This window comes from Nyctibius grandis, chromosome 19, assembly GCF_013368605.1.
Source record: "Nyctibius grandis isolate bNycGra1 chromosome 19, bNycGra1.pri, whole genome shotgun sequence".
NCBI classification, from domain to species: domain Eukaryota; kingdom Metazoa; phylum Chordata; class Aves; order Nyctibiiformes; family Nyctibiidae; genus Nyctibius; species Nyctibius grandis.
Window position 1 is genome coordinate 728,703 of NC_090676.1, and position 11,052 is coordinate 739,754.

The 11,052-nt window shown below is 55.2% G+C and overlaps 1 protein-coding gene and 1 long non-coding RNA gene across 4 annotated transcripts; one reads left to right on the top strand and one right to left on the bottom strand.

Annotated features, from left to right (window-relative positions):
• Positions 1-2,338: 2,338 nt before the first annotated feature.
• LOC137672180 (uncharacterized) lies at positions 2,339-5,628 on the bottom strand. Its single transcript, XR_011049517.1, has 3 exons — positions 5,563-5,628; positions 3,271-3,323; positions 2,339-2,539 (listed from the first exon to the last, which is right to left on the bottom strand). It is a non-coding gene; the product is annotated as an uncharacterized lncRNA (long non-coding RNA).
• COMMD7 (COMM domain containing 7) lies at positions 4,716-10,564 on the top strand. 3 transcript variants are annotated; one of them, XM_068416238.1, is made up of 9 exons: positions 4,716-4,839; positions 6,303-6,356; positions 6,450-6,552; positions 8,145-8,201; positions 8,280-8,317; positions 8,883-8,973; positions 9,097-9,146; positions 9,641-9,689; positions 10,186-10,564. In XM_068416238.1, the coding sequence occupies exons 1-9, from the start codon at positions 4,756-4,758 to the stop codon at positions 10,260-10,262; spliced, it is 603 nt and encodes a 200-aa protein (XP_068272339.1). In that variant the 5' UTR covers positions 4,716-4,755; the 3' UTR covers positions 10,263-10,564. The 3 variants fall into 3 exon arrangements, with proteins under 3 accessions (XP_068272339.1, XP_068272341.1, XP_068272340.1); XM_068416239.1 differs by having other exon boundaries at positions 4,723-4,797; XM_068416240.1 differs by lacking the exon at positions 6,303-6,356.
• Positions 10,565-11,052: the final 488 nt, after the last annotated feature.

The window sequence follows — 11,052 nt, forward strand, 5'->3', positions numbered from 1 at the left end:
CGTTCACATCAGAAGTGACTCCTCACCTTCCACCGTGAACGCTTCCCAGTGACCATGCCAGCCCTTCCATGCACAACTCATCACCCCCCACCCTGAATCCTCCTCCTCACCAAAGGCTGCTCAGCCGTTGCCTTCTCTGCAGCGTCCCCGGGTTATGGCACCAGGCCCTGCTCCTCTCTGTCCACCCTATTCTCCCACTCTAAATTTTGTCCTAAAATTCTCCTTCGCCACCCTGGCCAGGCAAACCAACGCCATTCCCTCCCTGGAGCTCTGCTCTGGCTCCCATCACCTGCTGTCTCTTGCTTTGCACCCCAGTGTTTGAATCAGGACCTGCTCCGTGTCCCGTAAGCAGCTGCCTGGAGATCCCAGACGATTAAAGCGACTGAGAGCATTCCCATCGTTACCTACAGCCATCAGCAGTGCAACCTTGTCACCTCTGCACTTGTGGGTCCCAGATTCGAGGCCCCAGTGATGGCTGAGTGCTTGTTTAGTCTTCTAGCAGGTAGGGAGAAGCACCAGCACCATTAAATCACCCTGGACAGCTGTGAGCTCCTGTACCAACCCCGGGGCAGGGCGCAGGAGGAACTTCTCCTTTCGCTGCAGGCGGTGGCGAGGCTCCTGCTGAGCTCAGGCTTCAGGGTTTCCCACGTCGGTGTACCCGACACATCACCATCCGCAGCAGCAGTCATTGTCACTGCCTGGCGTTCCTCGCTGCCAGAGCCCATCAGAGCACGTCCCATGGGATGTGTCCTCTTCTTCAGCCAGCAGCTCCATGGCCCGAGCCCTCGTCCTGCCCCACTCCCACAGCCCACCTCTCCTCCAGCTCCGCTCCATCGCAGCTCCCAGCGACCAGCCGCTCCTCACCGCCGCTCCCCGGTGAAGCCCTCCTGCCCCTGGCGTCTCTCCTGAGCCCGGGGCAGAGCCGTGCTGCCCAGCTGCTGAGAGCAAGGTCTGTCCCCGCTGTGGGAAAGCCTCATCCTGCTGCCACATGCAGGAATTCAGCCTCCAGCCGCCCCTCCAGCTGGGCTGGCTGTTCCCATCTGGGGGAATTGCTGTTTACACGGAGATAGGAAGTGTTATCCCTCCTACGTGAAGCTTCTAGCCCTTCCTGTGGGCTGGCCAGGACCACATGATACAAACCTCTAATAAAAATAACGTTAAAAATAAGTGTAACGCGTGTAACCAGAACATCTAGAAAGTCTGCAGCTACCGGCGCGCAAACTTCAAACACAAGGGCACACAAAGAGAAATCTCTAACAGAGCTGGCCACAAAATCCTCTTTTTCCTAGAAAACAGGATGCGCTGCTACAGCCTCATCTGAAGTGAGGAGGCCTCCCCAAACCGCCCTCCTAAGCATATATATTTTTACTGGGAGAAGTGCTGCTCCCCGGGGTGGCTGCCAGCAGAGCCCCCTCCGCTCCGAGTCCAGAGCCGCTCCTGCCCTCCCGGGTCAGGGACTATCCCTGCTCATCGCCCAGGAAGCCGGGAGGAGCTGCAGCATCCCTCAGCCCAGTTCTCCGAGCCCACACAGCCCAGGGCAGAACGGTGTGGCAAGCGGGTGGGCTCAGCACCAGCCAGGGTGAAAGGTGTCGGGGTTTTACCCCCCCGGCTCGTTCACACACACTCAGCTTTTCCAGGCCTTTCTCAGGCCAGCAAGTGCAGGTGATACTCCCCCACTTCAGGAAGGTGACCTTGGAGCGACTGTAAAGGGCTTCGAGAGCTTTGGGTAGAAAGTGCCATCAGAGAACAGGACAGTGACACCCCGGGATTTGATCTCTTGGGAATACATAGCAAGGAGCCTTCCCCGGGTAACACTCTCCAAGTGCTGAGGAGGCTTTTCAAGTTCGACAGGTGAAATGAAGCTGAGAAATGCATCTGAAGTGGGGCACAGCGATCCTCCAGTTCCTTCTGGAGTGCACCATCTTTAACACCCTGCTTCCCTGTGTCCCCATCGCTTTGTGCAGCTGCCTTTACCCCGGTATTTGTGAGCAAGCCGCATATCTGTGAGTGGGAACTGCTGTCCTCAGCTTGTCCTCAGCGCTGATGGGTCCATCAGCAACACGTTCTGCATGAGAATGGCCTGGCAGAGGCACCCGTGGGGCTGAGGCTGCCCGAGGCGCTGGGGACCATCCTCTGTCTGGCACCCCTGGGACTAATCCAGACCCTCACCCTGCAACCTGCTCTTTATTGGAGTAAATCCTTCTCAAAAACATGCGCTGACAGAACCAAGGCTGCCTGCCCCTGCAGAACCGCCGGTGCCGTACCAGGGTTTGTGCCACACGGCAGCCAAACCAGCACCCCGGGAGCTGGGGCGGCCGAATCGCCCGGTGGTGGTTTGAACAGGATGTTCTGAGCACAAACCTCAGCTTAAACTCTTCTGCTCGGATCCCGTCACTCAACTTTCCCCAAGAATTTGGTTTGCTGCCTGGGAAACTGTTTAACAACGTTGGCCTCCCCCTCCTGCCGAACCGCCTGCGTGCTCACACAAGCACACACGCGTGCGCCGAGACCGTCCTTAATGAGTTCCTGCAGCATCACCCTAGAAAGACACAGGGAAGCAAAGATCAGTCACATATTCCTGGAGGAGTTTTAGTTTAGATTAACTATCTTTTAGAGACAAGCATACGCCGTGGTTTCAATCGTGCCAACATGGCCCGTTCACCACAGACCCTGATAAATTGTTCCAATGTGAAAAATCTGCACCTTGTCCTCAGTATTTAAGGTTAAATCCTTCAAGCATCCCCACATGCGATTTTTTCACCTCAACAACCCCATTCAATCGAGGTACAGGGTTCCACCCAGTATGTGAGACAGAACATCTCCCAGCTGGGCTGGGAGGCAGAGGGAGAAGAAAAGGAAGGGTGAATGCTCTTTCCAGCCAGACCACCAGTATCTCTTACCTCCTCATCATTAGTGGTGCTGTGCTGCTTAACTCCTTGTTTATAAACCACTACAGGGATATCTTCACAATGAAAGGTGCTATAAAATTTCCTACACTCTCATTTGCAGCTGAAAGTGTGAGTAATAAACCAGAAGCCCTGTGGGCTGCCCCCATTTTACCTTCCACAAAGGCTTTTATAGGCTGTCCCTCCACCCTGTGCAGCCAGGGAACACCTTCCCAGATAAAATCATCATCAGACACATTCACACTGATAGTGAAATAACTGCTGGAGAGCTCATTTTCCTCCTCTTGGAAAGCTGCAAAATAGCAGCTTAAGGCAAGGGAGTCTTTAAGCATGCGATCAGCTCCATTGTCCTCTGCGGGAATACCTCCAGTTTTCTGGATCCAGGCCTTCCTCCCCAGCACAAACACGAAGGAGACCCTTCGTGAGAGGGCGAGAAGGTGATCTTACAACTCACCTGCCTTCCTGGAGGTCCTTGAATCAAGGAGACCTCCTGTTCATGGGTTGTGGTGAGAACCAGGTTAAAACCTCCCTGTGAAACCCTGACCCCTTTGGCATCCAGACACTTTCTGTCCTGGTTGAGCTGCTTCTTCACCTTCCTTACCTGAAACCCGTCCGTCCCAGGGAGCCCAACCACGGGAGGGGAGCTGCTCTGCCCCGGGAGCTGCTCTGCCCCAGGAGCTGCTCTGCCCCGGGCCCCTGTCACCATGATGAGCCTGTGCTCATCACTGGGGTGGCAGCCACAGGGGGAAAATCACACCCGAGTTTCAGGTCCTAAGTGGGATTTTCATGGGAAAGAAAAACATTCACCCTATAAACTGTGTTTTTTACACAATTTATTTGAGGTTTTTGCACAGAAAAACAACTTACACTGTTCAGCCGTCAGCCAGACCTCCACCCCGCAGGTGAGGTTCAGCTGCGGGTACCCACAGCTTTTTTCCCCTGCAGTTTAGGCCCCACGCTTACAGCAATCACGTGCTTTACTTTCCACGGGAGGGGTCAAGTGCATAAAATTAAATATGCGGCTAAATATCTCCAGGATGGAGATCTCAGCGGAACGAAGAGTCAACATTTATTGGCACAAACACACAGACCTAGACATGTCCTGCAGCTCTGATTTGGGGGTTCCACCGACTAGTTTTGGGTAGGAAAGCACGAGGCTGTCCCAAACCTTCCCATCAAAAATAATTGTTCTGTAAGACCAACAAAAGGCGCACGCAGGGGTGCTGGGAGGGGAGCCCAGCCACGCTCCAGCCACACTCCCCCCGGCCTGCGTCGGTGCAGCCTGCGGACTGCGCAGCCCGGCTGCGAGCCTTGGCGTGGGCGACTGGGCACGCTGGCCTGCTGGCCACCCACCCCACTGGCCACCTGCTCAGTGCCAACCAGTGGCCCCCCAGTGCCAACCAGCAGCCCCCCCAGTGCCAACCAGCATCTCCCACAGTGCCAACCAGCGGCACCCCCAGTGCCAACCAGTGGCCCCCCAGTGCCAACTAGTGACCCTCCAATGCCAACCAGCACCTCCCCCAGTGCCAACCAGTGGCCCCCCAGTGCCAACTAGTGACCCTCCAATGCCAACCAGCACCTCCCCCAGTGCCAACCGGTGCCCCCCCCAGCACCGCGGCGGGCACTCGGGCGGCTGCAGGGCCGAAGGGGCCGCCTCGGGGTGCGCCATGGGCCGGGCGGCTGGTCCGGGGGACGGAGGGCGGGGGGAGCCCCCCGGGTGCCCGCAGCCGCCCCCCTCCGCCCGTGCGGGGCCGGGGCCGGCGGCGCGGAAAGTGCGGCCGCCAATGCTCAGGCTGAGGCGGGCGCGGCGCCGGGGCCGGGCGGGGCGGGCGGAGCCGCGGCCGCCGCCATGGGGCTGCTCAACTTCACCCGCGACCCGGTGCCGGAGGCGGTGAGCGGCGACATGCACAACCTCAACCAGCTCAGCGCCCAGGTGGGGCCGCGGCGGCGGGGCGGGCCGCGGGGGCAGCCCCGGGAGCCCGCGGGGCCGGGGCGAGGCGCCAACCGGGGAGCTGGGCCCAGCCGGCCCCGCAGCTCCGGAGCGGCCCCGGTACCGGGCCGGGTCAGGCCCAGCGGGCCCCACACCTCCAGAGCAGCCCCGGTGCTGGGCCCCAGCGGGCCTTCAGGCCCCGCAGCCCCAGAGCAGCGCCGGTACCGGGCCCGGTTAGGCTGCTCAGCCCGGGACGAGCCCCGGTACCGGGCCGGGTCAGGCCCAGCAGGCCACACACCTCCAGAGCAGCCCCGGTGCTGGGCCCCAGCGGGCCTCCAGGCCCCGCAGCCCCAGAGCAGCGCCGGTACCGGGCCCGGTTAGGCTGCTCAGCCCAGGACGAGCCCCGGTACCGGGCCCGGTCAGGCCTCCGTGCCCCAGGGCCAGGGTCTCTGCCAGGTGTGAGCCCGCTCCAGAAGGGAACGGCGTTTCCTGGTGCCTGGGGCAGGGTTGCCGCACTCGGCACACCCCACACCCGGCCGGGCGACCCCCCTCGCATGGCTGGAGCCTGGTTTTCGGGGTGCGAGGCACCGGGGGTGACGGAGGGGCTGACATCGCTCCCTGCGCGGGCTGCAGGGACCTGTCGAGCGCTGGTTTTTCTCGGTGGGGCTGCAGGGCGCTCGGGGTGCGATTGCCACCCCACCACCCTCCCATCCTGGTCAGCGGTACACGTCTGCCTCCGGGTCACCAACACCCCGGGGGCGCAGCTGTGTCCCAGAAGCTGGTTCAGCTCACGCTGAAGTCAGTGGAAGGGCTGTGGCTTTTTTAGCTCAGCTTGCCAGGACCGTGGGTGACAGCCTGGTGCCGTCTCTGTTAGACCTGACAACGAGGGCAGGATAAGATGAGCCACATGCAGCAGGGAACCAGCCAGACGTACCCAGAAGGTCATGGCCAGCGCTGGTGCCGGCAGAGGAGGGAGGGTGCTGGTGCTCTGCCCTACGGGCAGGCTCTCCAGCCCTGCCAGCTGCACGCTCAGAACACTGAAGGCAGCCACTAGACCTTTAACCAGTTCTTTTCCTTTCCCCGAGTTACTCTGGTTACCCCATGGGGTTTGTGAAACATGAGAGTAGATGTTCGCATCTTTTCCCACTCACAGTTTTTGGATTACGCAGGCTAGAACAGCAGTTTCTGATTAGCCAACAGTCACAAAAGCCCTGTGCAGTGCCAGCTACCAGCTGCACAAACCCTTTGAGAGTCTCTGAAAAGCATCCGTGAGCAAATCCCATCCATAAGCACATTGTAATGCTGAGGACAGGGGTACCTTACCAGCACAGGAGGTCAAACTCTGGGACCGGCGTACTGGAGGCAGGCAGAGCTGTGTCCAGGTGGTATCACCACGTAGTCGTGGTGGTGCTGGCGAGGTGCTGAGAAATGAAGCGTGCTGGTAACGCTGCCCTGTTTCTTCACAGCAATTCTCAGCGCTGACAGAAGTGCTCTTCCGCTTTCTAACAGAGCCCAAGGAGGTACGGCACGTGCAGAACACCCAGAAGCGTGTGAACGCAGCTCCCTGGTGAGAAACGTGCAGAGATAAGATTGTGTCTCTTTCTCTTGAGCAGGTAGAAAGGTTTCTGACTCAGCTCTCAGACTTTGCCACCACGAATAAAATCAGCTTGGGCCCTCTGAAAAACATTGTCAAAAGTATTCTTCTGGTACCTAATGGTAAGTGATACATTTGCATATGCTACCCTGAGGCCAAACTATTGTGTCCGTTCCTGCGTGCTGCCAAAGTGGGTCCTCAGAACTGCAGTGCACTTGGTTTGCACAGTAAGTGCTAATGGTAGCTAATAAACGGCTTAGCATTTAAGAATCAAAAATTCTCCTGTTGAAATATCCCTGTTTGGTGACTTGGGCTTTGTATTCTTTACACCCTGCCTGCACACACATTTCACAGGCTTAACTAAACTCACTGAAATATCTATGCATTAAATGCAAGGACAACACTGTGACAGTGCTTGGTTTAGCTTGTACCTGTAAATCCATTTTTGCCAGATCAGTGCAGCCTAATGTTGGCACTGAGGCTTTGTAGGAACTTCCATCAAGTGACCCAGTACTGTAATTCCTACAAGGACAAGTGCTGTTTGAGACAGATAAGACAGTGTACACACCCCTGTAGCGTGGGCTGGAAACCGGCTTAGTTCTAGGCCATGCAAAGGAGCCATCTGTCCTTGCAGTCTTGTTTTAGAAAATCACTTACGTGTCCAGCAGTTTCTCATTCGTAAATAGAGGGGAAGAGGGGCAGGGGGATTCCCCTTGAATCCCCCAGACTCCAGCACTTTATGAGGTTACTCTGATGTTGTGGCTGCTCTTTGACAAGATAATGCATCAAACACCTCCACTGCACGTTCATCCCATTGATCCTTCTGTTATTAATAGTCCCGTGCTATTCTCCTCCCGTCCCGGGCTCCCCATGGCCTCCTCACAGCAGTGAAGCCGTGCACAACTGTTTCCTGCATTTGGTCTAAACTCGTTCTACTACTTCGAGTCATTTCTCCCATCCAGGAGTAGCAATGAATAATTTCCTTTCCTACAACTGTCTTGCGGGTATTTAATGTGGAATCGGCGCTTTCTCCCTTCCTGATTCTGGCCGAGGTGCCCTAAGCCTCCTCGTTCCTGGCTCCCATCCCCTTGTAACTCTGCGTTAGCTCTGGGATGCCACAGGCAGCGTCGGAGCGGATCACAGCGGATACCTTTGCCTGTGCGCTACGCAGAGGGAGAGCCACGTGGGACTGGCAGTCTCTTTGAATTTATGAGATTCCTGCTCTTGGCTTCAGAGAACAGAATCCTTGTAAACTTCCATGTGCTGCCTGTGCCCCAGAACAAAGGAGGCAGGCGCAGCGGGGGAAAGTGTTATGTGCACACGTTCACACCCATAATCCAAAACACAGCAGGTAGGTCAAATTAGTAGCCTGCCAGCCTTAACAGTTCTCCTTTAACAAGCAAAGCTTCTATAGGAGAGAAAGCAGCAGCTTCAAAACACAAGGGCTGCTGCTGTTCCCATGGATACCTGCAATGAAACCCCTGCCTCGCTCAGGCACTCCCCTGGCCCTGACTTTTAAAGCACCGGGCATCCGCCAAGACACCGGCAGGCACAGCTCCATTTCCTATCTCGAGCAGCTGTGGTTTGTTTCAAAACACAGCCCAAGAACAGAGGCTTTCTATCGCAGGGTCTCCGTCCCTGCGTTTATTTGACTCAGTAAAGATTGCTTTGACTCAGTAAAAAGTGATTTTTCTTCTTTGCATTGTTTATTCAGGTGCCCTGAAGAGGAATTTGTCTTCTGAACAAGTCAGAGCAGATTTTATTGCTCTAGGTAGGTCACCGACTTTCACTAAATAAAAGATAATTAATATTTATCACATATAATAATCTCATATGGTTTCTCCCACAGGCCTCAGTGAAGAGAAAGCCAGTTACTTTGCAGAACAGGTAGTAATATATTTTTGCTTGTTTCTAAGCTAACAAAATGACAGTCTTTGAGTGGGGACTCGTAAAACCCCACTGTGATGCTGAGATGTGTCAGCACTTTGGGTGTTTTCTTCAAAACCAGCTCAGAATTGTGAACTGAGGGTCCTTGGATAACCGATAAAGAACACTTTGTCTAATGATCTGTCTGGTTTGCCGTGGCCTCTGCCTCATTGCTTTAGTGATCCCTGCACTCCGGTGTGGCTCAGTTTGATTGTTCCCCTGCTTTGCGTGCTCTGAGCCCCGGGGTCGTGCAGTTACACGAACACATGACTTTTTGTGCAGATATTGTTACACCGAACCAGTGTTAAAACAAAAACAGTGAGTTTCATTTACAGAAGTGACAAGGCCTAGGGAAATCCTAGCTGGTCTTGGGCATCTTTGAAAGCCCTCCCAGTCCACATTAGTTTGCCCCTTTACACCCCTCCACTTTGGGCTTCTGCCATCGCTCTGCCTAGTTTGCAATTTAAGTTGAAATTACAGGTGGATAGAGGCCTCTCTGAACTGATTGCTCGTGTGTCTTTTGCAGTGGAAGGTGAATTCCCCCACCCTGACACGCCTGGCTGTCGGTCAGACGCTGATGATTAACCAGCTGATAGACATGGAGTGGAAGTTTGGAGGTAACGGAGCTAAAACATAACCTGAATGGGTTGGGAAACCCAACAGCAGCTCTCGGCTAAATAACTTTTCATTTCACAGTTTAGCTAACAGATTATCTGCCTTCTCTTCTTTCTGACTCACAGTGACTGCTGGGAGCAGTGAACTGGAAAAAGTGGGAAGTATCTTCTTACAGGTAAATCTCTTACATCAAGGGGTTCAGGTTGTAGTGGGGTTAAGGAACAAGCTGCACCAGGTGTGTGGGAAGTACAGGCTGCGAGAGGAGCTAGAGGAAAGCCAGACCTCCTAGGAGCAGGCTCTGCACCAGTGCATCTGCTTCAGCCTCCCGAGTGCCACTGCCAGCAGACAGCAGGCACACTGCGATTCGTTTCTCTTCTGAAGACATCATGTATCAGAGAGGCGTAGCCCACTTGGAAAAGCTGTTCAAAAAGCTCAGTCTAGCAAAGGTCACGCTATCCTGGGGAGGGAAGGGGAATGGGATCCTTGTAGGACTTCCAGAGACCCTCCCAATGCCTAAGGAATCTATTCCTGCAGAGGCACTTCCCAAAAAGCCTGTCAAAGATGTGTGCTTTGCAGAAACTCCCAGCAGCCTCCCGTGCTTCTGCCTTTTCATGGTGCTCAGAATACAGGTCTCTCAACTAAAATACCTCTGCTTTTTCTTCCCCCAAGCTGAAGCTGGTGGTTAAAAAAGGGAGCCAAATGGAAAACGTGTATATAGGTGAGTTCACAGTTCTGGAAAAGGAGCAAGAATTTGAGTATGTGAAAGCAGAGCAGCAGCTCAGAGCTCCCAGGGGCTGCTGGAGGTGGGGGAGCTTTGGGCACGGACCCAGGCGGGGTCACTGCGAGAGCATCGCTGGTGGGTGCTGCGGCTGCTCCTGCCCTGGCCTCTCCCACCCCGGGCACTCGGGAAGCTTTGGGCACACCGACTGCTGGGCAGTCTTCCCATCTTTGCATAAGTAAATACAGATACTCCACGGGGTCGGTCAGAGCAGCGTGGCAGAGGAGGAAAGTAAACCCTTCCCGAGCGTGGGTTGGGAGAATCCCAGCCTGGAACCCCACCAGCCCAGCTAGTGCAAACAGCTGCCCAGAGCCACGGTGTCTGGTCCTGCCTGGCTGAGGTGAACGCGGGTCGCTCTGCGGTGGCATCAGAGCAGCTTTCCCAATGCTGGAAGTGTAACCTGAAATCTAAGACTTTATGCCTTTTTTTCCCACAGAGTTAACTTTGCCCCAGTTCTACAGTTTTCTGCATGAAATGGAACGGGTGAAAACCAGTCTGGAAAGCTTCAGCTGAAACTGCATGGGCCTGAACCAACATCTGTCTGGGATGTTTAGTTTCTCCTTGGGGGCCTGCAGATCTGCTCTTTCCCAGCTGACTCCAACACCCTGATAAGAGAAGACAAGGCTATGCCACGAGCAGTGGTGTCACAGCCCAGAAGGACCCATCAATCCTTCAGAACCTGAAACTTTGGCAAGTGTTTTGAAGCAGCTACAAGTCTACTCATCTTTTTTTTATACTATTATGAGAAGTTGTGATCCGAAATATGTGGATGCTTCTATTAAAATAGCAAAGAAATAAACCCATTCCCATCCTGCTCCATTTGTATCAGAATTTGATTTTGTGAGAAAAAGAGAAACAAAAGCAAAGAATCATTTTCAAACTTGGAAGAATTAAGCAGAGAGGACAAGGGAAGCGAGGAGAGCATCTGACCCAGAGAACCACTTAGTGCTCACTTCCAAGCCTCTCGCTTCTCAGGTATTGAGAGGTGGGTTGGTTACATCCCTCCCAATCGCCCCCTCCCACGGCACAGACCCGGATGAATCTCCCCCTCCCAGCGCACTCCATCCACTGCTGGGCTTTCCCGAGGCACCTCCATGTCCCCAACACGCTTGGTGGTCACAGTGGGGGGAATAAACTGCAGCCTGGGGAAGATACCAGCAAGATACCCCCCGCTTCCAGCCCACGCCTGCAGTAACCCCGTCCCGTGGCATCCTCCGAGCCTGCTGCGGGACGAGCAGCCCCACGGCTCCCCGCGCATGCTCCCCATTAACACCACACACAGTTTCTGTGAGAAGGGCGTCGC

Bases quoted from the DNA above. Each gene is read 5' to 3' on its own strand.
- COMMD7 (XM_068416238.1), top strand. From the start codon at position 4,756: ATGGGGCTGCTCAACTTCACCCGCGACCCGGTGCCGGAGGCGGTGAGC. The intron at 4,840-6,302 runs GTGGGGCCGCGG...GTTTCTTCACAG, and splicing joins TCAACCAGCTCAGCGCCCAG to CAATTCTCAGCGCTGACAGA. The intron at 9,690-10,185 runs GTGAGTTCACAG...TTTTTCCCACAG, and splicing joins AATGGAAAACGTGTATATAG to AGTTAACTTTGCCCCAGTTC.